The sequence below is a fragment of the Molossus molossus genome, unplaced genomic scaffold (assembly GCF_014108415.1).
Source record: "Molossus molossus isolate mMolMol1 unplaced genomic scaffold, mMolMol1.p scaffold_m16_p_1, whole genome shotgun sequence".
NCBI classification, from domain to species: Eukaryota; Metazoa; Chordata; class Mammalia; order Chiroptera; family Molossidae; genus Molossus; species Molossus molossus.
The window spans coordinates 180,700,490-180,720,149 of NW_023425344.1; the positions used below are offsets into that span (position 1 = coordinate 180,700,490).

The window sequence follows — 19,660 nt, forward strand, 5'->3', positions numbered from 1 at the left end:
GTTCAAAACAAAATTTGCAAAATTGAGAGGAAGGTGTTAGAGTTTTTCCATCGTCCTTCTACGCCAACACGTGCATAGTCTCCTTTATTATTCAGATCCCCATCAGAGTGGTACATTTATTACAATTGATGAACCTACATTTATACATCATAATTACCCAAAGCCCATAGATTACATTAGGGTTTACTCTTTGTATTGTACATTCTATGGATTTGGACAAATGTATAATGACATATAGCCACTGTACGTACATACCATGCAGAGTATTTTCATTGCCCTAAAAATTCTTTGTGCTCTGCCTATTAATTCTCCTCTTTTCCCCTAATCTCTGGCAACCTCTGATCTTCTTTAATCCTCACTCAAGGGTATGTTTTTATTGATTTCAGAGAGGAAGGTAGGAGAGAGAGAGGGAAACATTGATGTGAGAGAGAAATATTGATCTGTTGCCTTCTGTAAACACCCCAACCAGGGATCGAATCCACAACCTAGGTATGGGAATCAAACACATGACCCTTTGGTGCTTGGGATGATGCTGTAACCAGCTGAGCCACACATCCTGGCCAGGGCCAACCTCTGCTCTTTTTATTGTCTCCATAGTTTTGTCTTGTCCAGAATGTCATACACTTGGAATCATACAGTATATGGAGATTTTCAGCTTGGCTTCTTTCACTTGGTAATACATATTTAAGGTTCTGTCATGTCTTTTCATGGCTTGATAGCACATTTCGTTTTAGTGCTAGTAATATTCCATTGTCTAGATGGATGAGCTTGTTTAGTCACCTATTGGAGGACATTTTAGTTGCTTCTAGATTTTGACAAATATGAATGAAGTTTTTGTATACTTTTTTGTCCAAGTTTTCAGTTCACTTGGGTTTATAATAGCCATCTAATATGTATGAAGTGATACCAGTGTTGCTGATTTGTGTTTCCCTAATAATTAGTGATGTTGAGCCATCTTTTCATGTGTGTTTTGGTCATTTGTATATTTTCTTTGGAAAAATGTCTACTCAATTCCTTTGTCCATTAAACATTTTTTGTTGTTGCTGAGTTATGGGAGTTCTTCATATATTCTGGATATTAATCCATTATTAAGTAAATGATTTGAAATATTTTCTCCCATTCTATGAGGTAACTGTGATGATAGTGTCCTTTGTTGCATGAAAACAAGTTTTTAATTTTGATGAAGTATAAATTATTTATTTGTTAATCCTCAAATGAGGATACTTTTCCCATTGATTTTTAGAGAGAGTGGAAGGGATGATGGGGGTGGAAAGGTGGGGCGGGAGGGGGAGAGAGAGAACCATTGATGTGAGAGAGAGAGACATCAGTTGGTTGCTTCCTGCACTTGCCCCAACCAGGGCCGGGAATCAAACCTGTAACCCAGGTACTGGCCTGCATGCCAACGCTCTACCTGCTGAGCCAGAGCCAAACTGGCCAGGGCTATATTTTAGTCCTTTTTTCTTTTTAATCCTCACCCAAGGACATTTTTGCATTTATCTTCAGATAGAGTGGGAGGGAGAGAAGAAGAGAGAGAGAGAGAAACTTCGATGAGAGAGAGACACATTGACTGGTTGCTACCCACACAACCCCAACTGGGGCCAGGGACAAACTGCAACCGAGGTATGTGCCATTAGTGGGAACTGAACCTGGGTCTCTCCAGTCCGCCGGCTGATGCCCTACCCTCTGAGCCAAACTGACCAAGGCTGTATTTTATTTTTTTTTGATGCTATTGTAAGTTGAATGGTTTTCTTAATAGCCTCTTTGAAAAGGGAATTACTGTTTTATATTGCATATTGCTCAATGTATAAAATGGACCTTTCATCCTAACTCTGCATTTACCTTTCTCTTATGTACGCCCTCCTTATTTCCTGTATCTTAAGTTGTCTGTCTTTGTATTTTTGTCTATTTGTCTCCATTTGATCAGCTACATCTTTTAGTAATTTTGACAGAAAGAATATATGGGACCTAGAATTTTAGCATGTTTAAAAAAATAGCTTTTGATGAAAGTAACAGTCCCTTGCTTCTCTGTTCTCAACTCCTAATTTTCTTACATGGTGAAAATAGCTTTATTATATCCTCATACTTTATACATTATTTGTTTAGTTCTGTGCTGCAGATGTGTTGTGGGTTCAGTTTCCTGTAGAGAATTTGATACCATTTTGATTCCTGGTCATTTGAAGGCTCTTAAGATCTTTTGTTCATCCCTCATATTATAAAAATTTACTGTGACAGGCCTATCATTGTGGTTCTTGTCATTGTACTGTATTTTCGCAATCAAGTAATTTATGTTCTTTGATTCTAGAAACGTTTTTAGTCTAAGTTTTTCACTTTAATTTTTTTCTTTTTGTTCTTTTTTAGAAACTCCTTAAGTTGGATATTCCATCTCCTGGATTGATTTATCTTATAAATCAATCTTTTATTTTCTGTTGTATTTTTGTTCTACTTTATGTTGACATTTCATTGATTTATCTTCTAACTTACAGAAATTTTTTTTTAAATCTTTATTGTTGAATGTAAAATGTATTACAGATATTCCACATTTTTCCCCCATTGACTCCCTCCTCCCCACTCCCACCCCCCTCCCATCTTTTCCCACACTATCGTCTGTGTCCATTGGTTATGCATATAAGTTCTTTGGTTTATTTCTTCCCACCCCCGCAACCCCTTTCCCTTTGTGGTTCGTCAGTCTAGCAATGAATTTGTACTTCTTAATCCCTTCACCTTTTTCACCCATTCCCCCAGCCTCCCTCCCATCTGGCAACCAACAAAATGTTCTTTGTATCTATGAGAGTGTTTCTGTCCTGCGTGTTCATTTTGTTTGTAGATTCCATTGTCGATATGTATTCATTGCCATTTTGTTTGTTCATATATTTTATCTTTTTCTTCAAAAAGACCCTTCATCATTTAATATAATAATGGTTTCGTGGTGATGAACTCCTTTAACTGTTTCTTGTCTGGGAAAGTCTTTATATGGCCATCAATTCTAAATGACAGCTTTGCAGGATAGAGTAATCTTGGTTGTAGGTTCTTGGTTTTCATCACTGTGAATATTTCTTGCCACTCCCTTCTGGCCTGCAAAGTTTCTTTTGAGAAATCAGCTGACAGCCTTATGGGAACTCCCTTGTAGGTAACTAGCTGCCTTTCTCTTACTGATTTTAAGATTCTCTCTGTCTTGAACCTTTTGCATTTTGATGATGATGTGTCTTGGTGTGGGCCTCTTGGGGTTCATCTTGTTTGGGATTCTCTGTGCTTCCTGGACTTGTACGTCTGTTTCCTTCACCAAGTTAGGAAAGTTTTCTGCCATTATTGTTTCAAACAGGTTTTCGATTTCTTGTTCTCGCTCTTCTCCTTCTGGCACCCCCAAGATGCGAATGTTGGCACGCTTGAAGTTGTCCCAGAGGCTCCTTACACTATCCTCATTTTTTTGGATTCTTTTTTCTTTTTGCTGTTCTGATTGGGCATTTTTTGCTTCCAAATCGATGGTTTGCTCCTTGGATTTATGTACTCTATTATTGAAGCTGTGTAAATTATTCTTTATTTCAGTTAATGCCTCCTTCAATTCTAACTGTGCATCTATGATTTCTGTCTTGTCCTTTTTTATGCTCTTGAGGCCTTCACTAAGTTCACTGAGGTTCTCACTAAGTTCATTGAGCATCCTTATAAGCAGTATTTTGAACTCAGCATCTGTTAGGTTGCTTATCTCCATTTCACTTAGTTCTGTTTTGGGGTTTTGTTCTGTTCTTTCATTTGGGACCTGTTTCTTTGTCTCCTCATTTTGGCTGCCTCCCTGTGTTTGTTTCAGTGTATTACTTAACGAGAGGTATGGGGCTAGCTGAGACCAGATGCTGCTTGTTTGAAAAAATTTAGGAAAAACCTGAAGCAGGATCCAAGACAGGCCAATCCTATTGTTAAGCAACTGGCAACAGCTTTGGTGGGCCAGAAAGTTGGGTGGGGCGGGGCAGGGAGTCAGGGAGTCAGCAGGGCGGGGCTACCAGTGTGAACCAGATTGCTGGAGCCCCAGATATGGGTTCTGTCTGCCGCCCCAGGGAAGGGCTCACCAAAGGAACAAAGGCCTCTGACAGCACGTTTGTGCCTGAGAAAGCCCCCTCTCCAGCCCTCGCTCCAGTGCCAAACAGCTCAGTTCTTCCCTGTATGTCTCTGGTGCCCCTGGAGCTGCCTCCCCTCCAAGCTTAGAGGGAGAGAGTCCCATAAGTTCGCACGCGAGCCCTTTAAGGAGCTGCATAGGGCTCCAGCCGCGTCAGCTTCCCTGAGCCTCAGCTCCCGCTGGTTTTTCCAGCCAGAAGTTATGGGGACTCTCTTCCTGGCACTGGAACCCTGAGCGGGGCACCTGGTGTGGGATGGGGACCCCTCAGTCCTCAGGAAGGACCTTCCCACCCGAGGTATCCTCCTGATTTTTATCCGCCACACTTGGGGGTGGGATCAGCCCGCCCGCCGCCCCCCCCCCCACGCCTCCTCCGCCCCTCCTACCAGTCTGGATGTGGCTGCTGCTTTAATTCCGTAGTTGTAGGATTTCCATTCAGCTCGATTTCAGGCTGTTTTGAATGATGGTTGTTCTGTAGTTTAGTTGTAACTTTGATGTGGTTGTGGGAGGATGCGATACCGTGTTTACCTACGCCGCCATCTTGACCGGAAGCCCCCCCTAACTTATAGAAATTTTTATTGCAGCTATCATATTTCAATTCCCAAGAGCTCTTCTATTTTCTTTTATATTTTACATTCCCTTTTCCCAGTGGATTTCTTTTTTCTGTTAATTTAATATACCCCAGTTTCATTAAGGTATTATGTTATAGGTTCTTTTAATGTATACCCTTAGTACTTGTGCATATCTTTATAGTAGTATCTATTAAATAACATTTTATTGTCTACTTGTTTGTTTCCTGCACTGGTCTGTAAATTCCTTGAGCATAGGGACTGTGTGTGTGTTTGTGTTTTTCTTTTTTTTAGTAATCCTTGGACCCAACAAAATTTGTCTGGTACATTTTATTTATTTATTTATTAAAAAAAATTTTTTTGCCCTGGCCGGTTTGGCTCAGCGGTTAGAGCATCAGCCTGCGGTCCCGAGAGACCCGGGTTCAGTTCCCGCTAAGGGCACGTACCTCGGTTGCAGTTTGTCCCCGGCCCTGGTTGGGTTGTGTGGGTGGCAGCCACTCGATGTGTCCCTTTCACGTCGATGTTTCTCTCTCTCTCTCTCCCTCCCACTCTATCTGAACAAAATATCAAAAAAAAAAAAAAATTTTTTTTGTGGTACGTGCCCCTAGCGGGAACCGAACCCGGGACTCTCTTGTCCGCAGGCCGACGCTCAGCCGCAGAGCCAAACTAGCCAGGGCTGTCTGGAACATTTTAGACACTCAGTATAGTTATCCCTCAGTGTCTGAGGGGAATTGGCTCCAAGAACTACCCCACAGGACAAAAATAGGCAGATGCTCAAGTCCCTTATATAAAATGGCAAAATATTTGCACATAACCTATGCAAATTCTTTTGTATACTTTTTTTTCTTTTGTACTCTTATTTATTGATGACACTATTACAGATGTCCTCCATTTCCTCTCCCTTGTCCACCTCCTCCCAGCCCCCAGGCCTCCTCCCTCTGGCTGCCACCACATTGTTGTCTGTGTCCATGGGCTATGCACATATGATCTCTGGCTAATCACTTCACTTTTTTTCATCCAGTCCTTCCCACCCCCTTCACCTCTGACATCTATCAGTGTTCAGTGTATTCATGCCTCCAGTTCTATTTTGTTCTTTTGTTTATTTTGTAAGATTATATGGTATTTCTCTTTCTCTGACTGTCTCATTTCACTTAGCATAATAATCTCCAGGTTCACCCATGCTGTTGCAAAAGGGAAGAGTTCCTTCTTTTTCACAACTGCGTAGTATTCCATTGTGTAAATGTATCACAGCCTTTTTATCCATTTATCTACTGATGGGCACTTTGGCTGTTTCCAGATCTTGGCTATGGTAAATAATGAAGCTGTTAACATGGGGGTGCACATATTCTTTCTGGTGGATGTTTTGTGATAACTAGAGTATATTCCTAGTAGTGGGATTACTGGGTTAAAACTCAGATCCATTTTTAATTTTTTGAGAAAACTCCATGATGTTTTCCACAATGACTGTACTAGTCTGCATTTCCACCAACAGTGCGCTAGGGTTCCATTTTCTCAACATCCTTGCCAGCACTTGCTCTGGATTTATTGATGGTAGCCATTCTGGCAGGTGTGAGGTGATCTTCCATTGTGGTTTTAATTTGCATTTCTCTGATGATTAGTAGTGTTGAGCATTTTTTCATATGTCTATTGGTGTCTATTCCCCTTTGCCCTTTTAAAAATTGTATTGTTTGTCTTTCTGGTATTGAAGGTGTAAGTTCTTTGTATATTTCAGAACTTAACTCAATCAGATGTATCATTGGCAAATATGCTCTCCCATACACTGGGTTCCATTTTCATTCTGTTGATGGTTTCTTTTGCCATGCAGAAGCTTTTTAGTTTGATGTAGTCCCATTTCTTTATTTTTTTTCCTTTGTTCCCTTGCCCTAGGAGGTATATTGGCAAAAATATTACTATGAGAGATGTCTGAGATTTTATTATATTTTCTTCTAGGATTTTTAGGGTTTCACAAATTACATTTAAATTTTTTATCTATTTTGAATTTATTCTTGTGCATGGTGTAAGTTGGTGGTATAGTTTTATTTTCTTGCATACACAGATACAATTTTTCCAACACCATTTATTGAAAGACTGTCTTTACTTTATTGCATGCTCTTGTTTCCTTTGTTAAATGTTAATTGACCATAAAGGCATGAGTTGATTTCTGGGCTCCTATATACTTTAAATCACCTCTAGAGATTACTTTTCTTTCCTTTTTTTAAAAAAACTTTTATTTTATTTTTTTAATTGATTTTAGAGAGAGAGGAAGTGAGAGGGATACAGAGAAATATCAATGAGAGAGAACATTGATTTGGCTGCCTCCTGCATGCCTCCCACTGGGGATCAGGGCCACAACTAAGGCATGTATCCTGACCGAGAATGGAACGGCGACCTCTTGGTGCATGGGTCAACTCTCAACAACTGAGTCACCCCGGCCAGACTACTTTTTTTTTTTTCTTATCCTCAAGGACATTTTTCCATTTTTGTTCAGATAGAGTGGGGAGGGACAGAAAGAGAGAAACATCCACGTGAAAGGGACACATTGAGTGGTTGCCACTCACACAACCCAACCAGAGCCGGGGACAAACTACAACCGAGGTACATGCCCTTAGTGGGAACCGAACCCGGCTCTCTCTGGACCACAGGCTGACGCTCTACCACTGAGCCAAACCGACCAGGGCACTACTTTTTTTTTTATTGATTTTTTTTTTTTTGTTTATCCTTACCCGAGGACATTTTTCCATTTTTTATTCAGATAAAGTGGGAGGGAGAGAGAGAGAAACATTGATGTGAAAGGGACACATCGAGTGGCTGCCACCCGCCGAACCAACCAGGGCCGGGGACAAACTGCAACCGAGGTACATGCCCTTAGCGGGAACCGAACCCGGGTCTCTGTGGACCGCAGGCCGACGCTCTAACCGCTGAGCCAAACTGGCCAGGGCGATTTTTTTTTCTTTTAAATTCTCACCCGAGGATATTTTTCCATCTATCTTCAGGTGGGGGTTAGGGAGAAAGAGAGAAAGAAACATTGATGTGACTGCCTCCCGTACAAACCCAACCAGGGCCAGGTACCAAATTGCAACCGAGCTACGGCATGCCCTTGACCAGAATCAAACCCACGATTCTGGTCTGCGAGCTGATGCACTAACCACTGAGCAAAACAGTCCAGGGCTTTTTATTGATATTTTAGAGATACAGGAAGGGAGAGAGAAAAAGAGAAACATTGATGAGAGAGAGAAACATCCAATGGCTGCCTCCTGGGCGCCCCATACTGAGAATCGAACCTGACACCTGGGCATGTGCCCTGACTGGGAATCGAACCAGGACCTCTGAGTCCATGGGACAACGCTCAGTCCACTGAGCCACACCAGCTGGGCTAGAGATTACTTTTAGTACCTAATATAATGTAAATGCTATATAAGTAGTTATATGCTGTATTGTTTAGGGAATCACAAGAAAAAAATCTGTGCATGTTTAGTACAGACACATCATCAGTAGGCTTAAACTGTATAGTACACATTAGCAACAACTGTATAACTTTTTCCCCCAAATATTTTCCATTGGTGGTTAGTTGAATTCTTGGATGCAGAACCCTCAGATACAGAGGGCCGGCTGTAAATATTGACTGAAGTTTATCCATAGCACCTCTCAGCTTTTGTGTGTTAGAGTGTTCAGTATGTTTCATATTTATTTGTTGCATTGATTACATACAGCCAACAAAAAAGCAGTTTTTTTGCTTTAAATTAATTGATACGTACTAATCGTTGGTTTTGCCCATATTCTTTCTTAGACAATCTCTTTCATCTAGTTTATTTGCTTAGACTTCTTAGAAGTATGAAACTTTAGGGTTGTTTGCAAAATCCTCCTGCCAAGACAGAATTTCATGCATTATGCATAAAGTTTTTATTGGAAGATAGAGAGATCCTTTCTGAGAATGTTTCTAACTTAGCCAGTTTAATTCCTCAGGAAGATGTGAAAGCAGTTATTACAGTAGCAGCCAAGATCTAGCTTCATGAGGTTCTCAGTTACTGCAAACAAAATTTAGATTGTGTGCTTAAGTGAAAAGAAGATACAGGTTTTCCCTTACATTTTGGAAGTTAATGTATTGAAAGGTGAAGATAATAAGAAATATCATTAAGTGTGAATTCTAAATTACTTGATGTAGAATGGCATCAAGTATGAGTATGAGTACTCATTTATGTATGAGTACACATAGAAACTGAGATAACAGTGCTGGCTCGTTTGGCTCAGCAATTAGAGCGGAGGCCTGAAAACCAAAGAGTCTCGGGTTTGATTCCAGGTCAAGGGCACTTACCTGGGTTGCAGGTTCTATCCCCAGCCCCAGTTGGTGTCCTGCAGGAGGCAGCCAATTGATGTGTCTCTTTCACATGGATGCTTCTCTCTCTCCCTCCCTCCCTTTCCTTCTATCTTAAAAACAACAATAACAAACCTGAGATAACAGGGAAAGGGAAAAGAAATGGCTTGTTTTGCTTTTAACCTTTTAAAACAGAGAAAGGAAAACTGGATCATGATGATTATAAAACCATAAGTTTATTAAAAATCATTGAGTTAAAATGGGTGGTTTTATGTCGTGTAACTTATACTATAAAGCTATTTTAAAAAACAGATAACGAAATAGCTGTTTGCACAAATTAAATGAGGTTTTTGGAAGGGGAAGTTATTTTAGCTTTCACAATTAAGCCTGTAATCCATCTTGGCTTAGTTTTTGTGTATGGTTTGAGGGGAGGAGGTGAAGGCTCTCATTTTTTCCATGCGGATACCTACGTGCTCTAGCATCATTTACTTTCTCCATTAAAACGTCCTGGTGCCTTGGAAAATCCGGTGACACTGTATATGGGTGGATTTATTTTTTGGATTAAATTTTTTTCCATTTGTGTATTCTTTGCCAATATCATATGGTGTTGAAGACAGTAGGTATAAATCTTGGAATCTGGTAGTGTAAGCCTCCAATTTCTGATAGTGTATAGAAACACAATTGATTTTTCCCATCTGTACGCCTATTCTTTCTCTTGTTTTATTGCACTGGTTGGACTTCGAGTAATAAGTTAAAACTAAATTTTGAGAGTGGTCATTTATGTCTCTTGATCTTTATAGAAAATCAATATTTTAATGTTGGATATATAGGTGTTTTTTTTTTTTTTTTAATCCTCACCCGAGGACATTTTTCCATTTTTGGTTCAGATAGAGTGGGAGGGAGAGAGAGGAAGAGAGAGAGAGAAACATTGATGTGAAGGGACACATCGAGTGGCTGCCACCCGGACGACCAACCAGGGCCGGGGACAATCTGCAACCGAGGTACGTGCCCTTAGCAGGAACTGAACCCGGGTCTCTCTGTACCGCAGGCCGACGCTCCAACCGCTGAGCCAAACTGGCCAGGGCAGGATATATAGGTTTTTTTGTAATTCCTTGTATCACACATTGAGAAACTTTCCTTCTCGACCTTATTTCCTGAGTGTTGTATTTTATCAAATGGTTTTCCTATACATTGAGGTGTCATATATTTTACTTCCTTTATTTTTTTAATATGGTTACATTGATTTTGGGGTGGGGGGTGCAGCGGTGAGGGCTAGAAATGCTATACCAGCCTTGCATTCCTGAGATAAGTGCAACCTGGTCATGATAACCTTCTTTTTAATAGCCAGATTCAATTTGCTAATAATATTTTATTGAGGATTTTGCACTTAAATTTATGAATATTTGTTGGCGATTATATTTCTGATACATTGGTTTCAAAGTTATGCTTTCTTTATAAAACAAGTTGTAAAGTGTTTCTAATGTATTTTCTGAGTTTGCACAAGGTTGGTATTTTTCATTATGTGTTTGATAGACTTCAGGGAAACCATGGAGTTTCTTCTTTTTTTTTTTAATCCTCACCCGAGGACATTTTTCCATTTTCTGTTCAGATAGAGTGGGAGAAAGAGAGAGAGAGAAACATTAATGCGAAAGGGACACATCGAATGGCTGCCACCCGCACAACCCAGTCAGGGCCGGGGACAGACTGCAACCGAGGTACGTGCCCTCAGCGGGAACCGAACCCGGGTCTCTCTGGATTGCAGGCCGACGCTCTAACCGTTGAGCCAAACCGGCCAGAGCCCATGGAGTTTCTTTATTGACAGGTTTCAAATCACAAAATCAGTTTCTATTTTGTTTTCCATTTCATTGACCCCCTCCCCCCATCTGTATATTTTTTCTATTTGCTTTTGGTTTAATTTGCCTATTTTAGATCGGGTTAGCAGACTAAGACCTGTTGACAGTAACTATCCTGGTGTTTATTTTTGTATGGCCTGCACACTAAGAATTTTTTTCCAACTGAGGGAACAGGCCACTTTATTTGATTCTTGTTTTTTTTTTTTTAATCCTCACCTGAGTACATTTTTCCATTTTTTGTTCAGATAGAGTAAGTAGGAGGGAGAGAGAGGAGGAGAGAGAGAGAGAGAGAAACTTCGACGTGAAAGGGACACATCGAGTGGCTGTCTCCCCGCACGACCCACCAGGGCCAGGGACAAACTGCAACCGAGGTACGTGCCCTTAGCGGGAACTGAACCCTGGTCTCTGGACTGCAGGCCGACGCTCTAACCACTGAGCAAAACCGGCTAGGACTTTTTTTTATTTTTTTATTTACATTTATTTTTATTGTTGAAAGTATTACAGATGTTCCCTTTTTCCCCCTCCATTGACTCCTTTTTCCACCCCATTCCTACCCTTAAGAATGGTTTTATATTTTTTTGCCCTGGCCGGTTTGGTTCAGCGGTTAGAGCGTCGGCCTGTGATCCAGAGAGACCTGGGTTCCATTCCTGCTAAGGGCACGTACCTTGGTTGCAGTTTGTCCCCGGCCCTGGTTGGTTGTGTGGGTGGCAGCCACTCTATGTATCCCTTTCACCTCGATGTTTCTCTCTCTGTCTCTCTCTCTCTCTCTCTCTCTCGCTCTCGCTCTCTCTCACTCGTTCTCTCTCTCCCTCTCTCCTACTCTACCTGAAGAAAAAATGGAAAAATGTCCTCGGGTGAGGATTAAAAAAAAAAAAAAAAGTTTTATTTTTTAAATAGTTGGGAAAAACAAAAGAATAATAATATTTTGTCATGTGTAAAAATTATATAAAATTCAAATTTCAGTGTTCATTTGTTGGAACACAACAGTGCTCACTTGTCTTTTTTTTTTATGCTACAGTGACTGAGTTGATTAGTTGCAATAGAGACTGAATGGTTCTCAAAGTATAATGTTTTTACTATCTAGCTCTTCACAAAAAAAATGTATCAACCCCTAAGTTATTGATTTTAGATCTTTTATTTAAAGCTATAAATTTTCTCTCAGAGCATTGGTTTAGGTGCATTCTATAAATGTTAATGTGTTGATATTTGTTATTGATTTGTAGTTTGATTCTATTGTTGTAAAAGAACATGTGACTTAAAACCTTTGATATTTCATATGATCTGCTTTGATGAATTCTTCCTATACACTTGAAAATGATATATGTAAGTTGTTGAGTATAGTGTTTAGTGTTCTATAAAGTCTTACAGGTAAGTTTGATTGGTAGTATTGTTCAGTTTTTTTTATCTCCTTACTGATAATTTTTTTGTCTGTATGTCCTAACAGATACTGAGAAAGGTGTGTTAAAATCTCCCACTATAGATGCGGATCTGTCTGTTTTTCTTTTTAGTATTGTAAATTTTTGCCTCGAGTATTTTTTTTATTGTTTTTTTGATTAATCCTTACCTGAGGATATTTTTTCCATTGCTTTTTTTTTTTATCCTCATTCGAGGACATTTTTCCATTTTTTGTACAGACAGAGTGGGAGGGAGAGAGAGGAAGAGAGAGAGAGAGGAAACATTGATGTGAAAGGGACATATCGAGTGGCTGCCACCCGCACGACCAACCAGGGCCGGGGACAAACTGCAACCGAGGTACATGCCCTTAGTGGGAACCAAACCCGGGTCTCTCTGGACCGCAGGCGGACGCTCTAACCGCTGAGCCAAACTGGCTAGGGCTCCATTGCTTTTTTGAGAGAGAGTGGAAGGAAGGGAGGGAGGGAGAAGGAGAGAAACATTGATGTGAGTGAGATGCAACTGACCCCAACTGCTGCGGTGATTGGAATTGAACCAGAGACCTATAGTTTGAGGACCGATGCTCTAACTGCTGAGCAAAACTGGCCAGGGCTGCTTCAAGGATTTTGAAGCTATAGATGAGGGACACATGTTTAGGATTGTTATTTCTTCTTGATGTAATGAGACCATAAATCTTTTAGAATGCCTTTCTTTATCTCTAATGGAACTCTTGTTTTAAAGTCTACTTTGTCTGATATTTTTGAGCCACATTAACTTTCTTCCGATTTTTCTCTTTGCATGATTTTATCTTTTTTCTTCCTTTTACTTTAAATCTCTCTGTACTAGAATTAAATTTTTTTTTCTTTTTCTTTTTAAATCCTCACCCGAGGATACTTTTTTTCTATTTATCTTCAGATAGAGTGGGGTGGGGTGGGAAGGCATCAGTGTGAGAGAGACATATTAATTGGTTGCCTCCCGCACAACCCCAACCAGGGCTGGGTATTGAACTGCAACCAGGTATGTGCCCTTGACTGGAATCTAACCCGCAACTCTTTTGTCCATGAGCGGGCGCTTTAACCACCGGCCAGGACTAATTGTGTTTCTTTTAAATACCTTACAGTTAGGACTTTTTTTTTGTGTCCACTGTTCAAATCTCTCGACTTTTAATTGTACTGTTTTGTTCATTTGTTATTACTTATATGACTGGATTTTAAAGCATTTTATCTTGATGTTTTGTGTTTCTCTCATCTGTTCTTTGATTACCCCTCTCTGTTTTCATTTGGATTTAGTTTTTTAAATTATATTTTCATTGCTTAGTGGCTTTTTAGCTATTCCTCTGTATTTTTTTTTTTTTCCTTTTTCTTTTGTGGTTATAGTATTAGTCTGCTTAGGTTGATGTTACAGGATCCTATAGACTAAGTGGCTTAAACAATGATAATTTTATTTCCTCACAGTTCTGGAGGCTAGAAAGTCCAAGATAATGGTTTTGGCAGGATTTTCTGTTGAGAGCTCTGATCCTGACTTGCAGACAGCTACCACATATAGGAGGAAAGATTTCCCTAACTTTTTGACTTCATTTAACCTTAATTATCTTATCAAAATCCTGTCTTTATGTATAGTCACATCATTGATGGATAGGGCTTCAATGTATGAATTTGGGAGGGACACAATTCAGTCTGTAGCAGTAGTTATAGAGATTATCATATGCTTCCTTAAATTTCTCAAGTAGAATTAATATTATAACAGTTCATTAACAGCTAATGTCCTCATAGTTCATGTCCGTATATATATGTTGTAAACTTTCAAAACATTATTTTGTCTTCAACAGTCAGTAGTCACTTAAAGAAGTATAAGAAAAACAGTCTTTATATTTACTCATGTATTTCTTTTTTCCTGGGTCTTTTAATTTGTTCCTGGATATTGGTTCATTTCCTATCAGTCTGAAAAACTTTCTTTAGTATTTTTTTTACCTTTTATAAAATTGAGATGTAATTCACTGCCATAAAATTCATCCTTTAAAGTGTATATTTCAGTGGTTTTTGGTATATTTACAGAATTGTACAGCTATGAACAGAGTCCTTTTTAGGACATTTCCATTACCCCCCACCCCCAAAAGAAAACCCTGTGTTCTCTTCTAGTCACTCTCCATTTTTCTCAGTCACCCCTCAATCCCACCTCAGCCATTCGCTGCCACCAATCTCTTATTTCTGTAGATTTGCCTATTCTGTACATTTTGTATAAATGGAATTGTGTGTGGTTTTTTGCTTGGTTTCTTTTACTCAGCATAATGTTTTATTTTTTTATATACACATTTTTAATAGAATTTATTTTAGAGAGGAAGGGATAGAAAGATAGAAAAATCTATGTGTGAGAGAAACGGGATCGAGCCTGCAACCTGGGCATGTGCCCTGGCTGGGAATCGAAGTGGGCCATAGGGCGATGCTCAATCCACTGAGCCACACTGGCCAGGCACACTTAGCATAGTGTTTTTAAGGTTCATCCATGTTGTAACGTATCTCATTCCTTTTATTGCTGAACAATATTCTGTTGTGTGGATAATACATTTTATTTATCCATTCATCATTTGATAGACATTAAAGTTGTTTCTACTTTTGGCTATTATGGATAATGTTGCCGTGAACATTTGTGTACAGTTTTTTGTGTAGAAAGAGTTTTTGGTGGTAATAAGCCCATTCTTAACCCCACTGAATTGTCTTGATACTCTTGGCAATGGAAAATCAATTGATATAAATGTGTGCGTTTATTACTAGACTCTTAATTCTGTTCAGTTGATCGGTATGTTTAGCCTTATGCCAATATAACACTGTTTTGATTACTGTAGCTTTGTGTAGTAGTAAGTTTTGAAATTGAGAAGTATGAGTCCTCAGAGCACTTTTTATTTCTCAAGATTTTGGAGGGTGGGCGCTTTTGGGGTCTTTGCATTTCTATATTAATTGTGGGATCAATTGGTCATTTTTCACAAAAATCCCAGGTGGGTTTTGACAGAGATCATGTTGAATCTGTAGATTACTTTCAGGGAGTATTGCTGTTTTACCAATATTAAGGCTTCTAGTATGTAAACATTGGATATTTGTCTTTTTTTTTTTTAATCCTCACTGGAGGACATTTTCCATTTTTTTGTTCAGATAGACTGGAAGGGGGAGAGGGAGAGAAAAAGAAACATCGACATGAAAGGGACACATTGAGTGGTTGCCAGCCAGGGCTGGGGACAAACTGCAACCGAGGTATGTGCCCTTAGCGAGAACTGAACCCGGGTCTCTCTGGACCGCAGGCCGATGCTCAAACTGCTGAGCCAAACCAGCCAGGACGATATTTGTCTTTTTTTTTTTTTTTTATCCTCACCCGAGGATATTTTTCCATTTTTTGTACATATAGAGTGGGAGGGAGAGAGAGAGAGAGAAACATCGACGTGAAGGGACACATCGAGCGGCTGCCACCCGCACGACCAACCAGGGCCGGGGACAAACTGCAACCGAAGTACGTGCCCTTAGCGGGAACCGAACCCGGGTCTCTCTGGACCGCAGGCCGACGCTCTAACTGCTGAGCCAAACTGGCCAGGGCGATATTTGTCTTTTTTTAAAGTCATCTTTAATATCTTTTAACAATGTCTTGTAGTTGTTTTGTGTACAAGTCTTACACTTCTTGGTTCAGTTTATTCCTGAGTATTGTATTCTTGTTGATGCTATTTTGACATTTCTAGTATATTGAAATACATTTTTGTGTGTGTGTATTGATCTTTGATTCTGCAATTTTGCTAAACTCATTTATACCAATAGTTTTTTAGTGGATTTTAAAGAATTTTCTATATACAAGGTCACATGATCTTGAATGGAGAATTTTACTTCTTCCTTTTCAACCTTGAGATCTTTTATTTATTTTTCTTGTCTGATCGCCTTTTTAGAACCTCTTGTACAATTGAGTAGAAGTGCTAAGAGCTGACTGACATCTTTGTCTTGTTTCTGATCCTAGGAGATAGTATTTCTTGTACAGGCTTAGTTCTCTCAGTTGTCTGAAAATGTCTTCAGTTTTAAAGGCTTCTTTTGCTAGATCTAAACATTAAGTTGACTCTTTCCATACTTTATGATGGGTGTCATTCTGTTGTCTTCTGGCTTCATTATTTCCAATGAGTAGTCAGTCTGTGGTTCTCATTGTTATTCCTCCAGTGTAATGTATCTTTTATTCCTCTACTGCTTATAAGGTTTTTCTCTTGGTCTTTAATTTTCGACATCCTGACCTTTAGTAAGCCTAGGTATGACTTTCTTAGTATTTGTTCTTCCTGGTGTTTGCTAAACTACTTGAATCTGTGGGTTAATGACTTTCACTTTTGGAATATTTTAATTCATTTTCTTTTTAAGTGTTCCTCCTTTCTCCTGCCTTTTTCAAAGTGTAGTTACTATTATGTTAGATCATTTGTTGTACCACAGGTCTCTGACACACTTTCTTTTTTTCCCCTCTATTTTTCAGTTTAGGTGATTTACTTTAGTAAATTTTAGCTCACCTCACATTTGAGATGTAAAAGGTGGGATTGGATTTAGGATCTAAGTGCTGGGAGACTACACATTCTCTGTTTTCAGGCCAACCTTGCTGTATCACTCCTGATTATTTTTCAGAAGTCTCCTGGAGGATAATAGGTAGAAGTGAGGATTAGTTTTCTGTTTGGGGTCCTCCAGATTCTAGTCTGCTCATACTCAGGCATTAAAAGTTTGCCTGGTTTCTCTCTGTCCCAGCAAAGATCTTTTTTTTTTTTTTTTTTTTAATCCTCATCCAAGGACATTTTTCCGTTTTTTGTACAGACAGAGTGGGAGGGAGAGAGAGGAACAGAGAGAGAGGGAAACATCGATGTGAAAGGGACACATCGAGTGGTTGCCACCCGCACGACCAACCAGGGCCGGGGACAAACTGCAACCGAGGTACATGCCCTTAGCGGGAACCGAACCCAGGTCTCTCCGGACCGCAGGCGGACACTCTAACCGCTGAGCCAAACCGGCCAGGGCCAAAGATCTTTGCTTATAGCTGTTTTTTTCTCTTTTCACTTGTGCTTCAAGTAATGTAGCAATTTGTCACATAGAGAAGGATGGTTCCTCTCTGGAATATAGTTCATTTAGACTTATTTGTGTCCAGAGTTGTTCAAAGGCTTTAAAGAAAAATTGGGTTCTTAATTTATCTAGTGTTTTCTCATTGTTATGGCAGAACTGATAATCTTTGTGATCTTCAACATTTCAACTGAAAGTAAAAGTCCTCCATTGAAGTATTTTCAAGTAAGGTCAAGATCTTAAGTAAGTTGTATAAGGAACAAGTAACTACAGTGATGTAATGATTGCTTGTGCATATTTGAGATAAATGAAAGTTTTACAAAGACAGTGACTTTAATTGGGTTAGTGAATAGTTCTAACATTCTTAAGATACATTGGTACAGTTTATATGTTTTAATGGTTAATTGGGAGGAGAGGAAAACTAAAAAGAATGATTGTGTGTTTTGAAGAATTATAAACACTGAATCTACCTGGGTCATATTGTACTTGCCTTCAACTACTCTACCTTTTCATTTTGGAAGAACTAATATTTGATTTTTCATACTAAAAGTGAGTTTTTCAATTTTAAAGTTGAAAAATCACCTGGCAACAACATTGTGAACATAATAAACTGTAATATACATTTAAAAAAATTTTTTTATTGATTTTAGAGAGAGAGGAAGGGAGAGAGAGAAAGAAACATCAATGAGAGAAAACATAGATTGACTGCCTTGTGCATGCCCCCCACTGGGGGTCTGGCCCACAGCTTGGGCATGTCCCTGCTTGGGAATCAAACCGACGACCTCCTGGTGCCTGGGTCGATGCTCGACCACTGAGCCACACTGGCCGGGCTGTAATGTACACTTTTAAATGGTGAAAGTGTTTTGTTTTATGTTATATGAATCTTGTCCTAATTTAAAAAGAGGAAAAATCAAGCAGGCAGTTTGAAAAGGCCTTTCCTGATGTTTATTGCAATTCTTAATTGTAGTTGACATTTGTTTGCTTTTATTGGCAATTGTTAATCATGATAGATTTCTCGAGTTTGATTTTGGTTCAGTGCTAGTTGACTTTCATGTCTTTTTTAAAAATTTTTTATCCTCACTGAGGACACTTTTTTTGCATTTATCTTCAGATAGAGCAGGAGGGAGTTGAGGGAGGAAGAGAGAGAGAAACATTGATGTGAGAGACACATCGACTGGCTGCCACCCACGTGACCCCAACTGGTTGCTCATGAAATCTGATGTGTTAACTTGGTTTCCAGAAACTATTTTTTCCTCTTCTGAGTTGTATTTATGGAAATGTCTGTCCTTTTTAACCCTCCCTTCTTTGTCTCTCCAGACATGTTGCCAACAGTTTTGAAGACGATTCCCATGTAGCATCACCAGTAGACCCGAATGGAAACTTTAATGTTGTCATTAAAGAGGAGCCTCTAGACGATTATGACTATGAACTTGGTGAATTTCCAGAAGGGGTCACTGTGAAACAGGAGGAGACGGATGAGGAAACAGATGTATACTCAAACAGTGATGATGATCCTATACTAGAGAAACAGCTAAAGAGGCACAATAAAGTTGATAACTTAGAAGCTGACCATCCGTCTTCTAAATGGCTACCAAATAGCCCATCAGGTGTTGCGAAAGCTAAAATGTTCAAATTAGATGCTGGAAAGATGCCAGTAGTCTATCTGGAGCCCTGTGCTGTCACCAAAAGCACAGTGAAGATTTCTGAGCTCCCTGATAACATGCTTTCCACATCTCGGAAGGATAAATCTGGGTTGACAGAATTAGACTATTTGCCTACGTACATTGAAAATTCCAATGAGACTGGCTTCTGTTTAGGCAAGGAATCAGAGTATGGTCTTAGAAAATGTTCACCAGATCTCAGAGTGGTACAAAAATATCCTTCACTTAAGGATCCTCAATGGAAATATCCTGATATTTCTGACAGCATAACTACGGAAAGAATATTTGACAGTTTAAAGAGTTCAGCTGGGGACTCATTTTTAGGAAAAGAGGACTTGGGCAGAAAGAAAACAACTATGCTTAAGATTTCAGCAGCTTCCAAGACCATGAATACTAATCAGAGTGCCCCTCCAAGTGTCAGTGGAAAAAGAGGAAGGCCACGGAAATTGAAACTCTCTAAGGCAGGGCGACCACCTAAAAACACAGGAAAATCTTTAACTTCTACGAAGTGCATTCCTATGGGTCCTGGGAGTACCTTTCCAGATGTGAAGCCTGATCTGGAAGATGTGGATGGTGTTCTTTTTGTTTCCTTTGAATCGAAGGTAAGATTGTTATTTCAGCATTCTTTCTAAGGCCAAATAATTATTGAAACCAATTTATAGTTTAGTTTTTGTGACTGCATCCATTATGTGAAGGTGTGTGCGTGGGGAGCTGAGT

The 19,660-nt window shown here is 39.5% G+C and overlaps 1 protein-coding gene across 13 annotated transcripts in view; it reads left to right on the plus strand.

The window, feature by feature from the left end:
- The window catches only part of MGA (MAX dimerization protein MGA), a 147,794-nt gene that overhangs the window by 58,400 nt on the left and 69,734 nt on the right, over positions 1-19,660 (plus strand). For all 13 annotated transcript variants that reach the window (XM_036244982.1, XM_036245017.1, XM_036245055.1 and 10 more), the window contains exon 3: positions 18,600-19,545. In XM_036244982.1, coding sequence (XP_036100875.1) covers positions 18,600-19,545 — 946 coding nt within the window. The remainder of the gene's footprint in view (positions 1-18,599; positions 19,546-19,660) is intronic.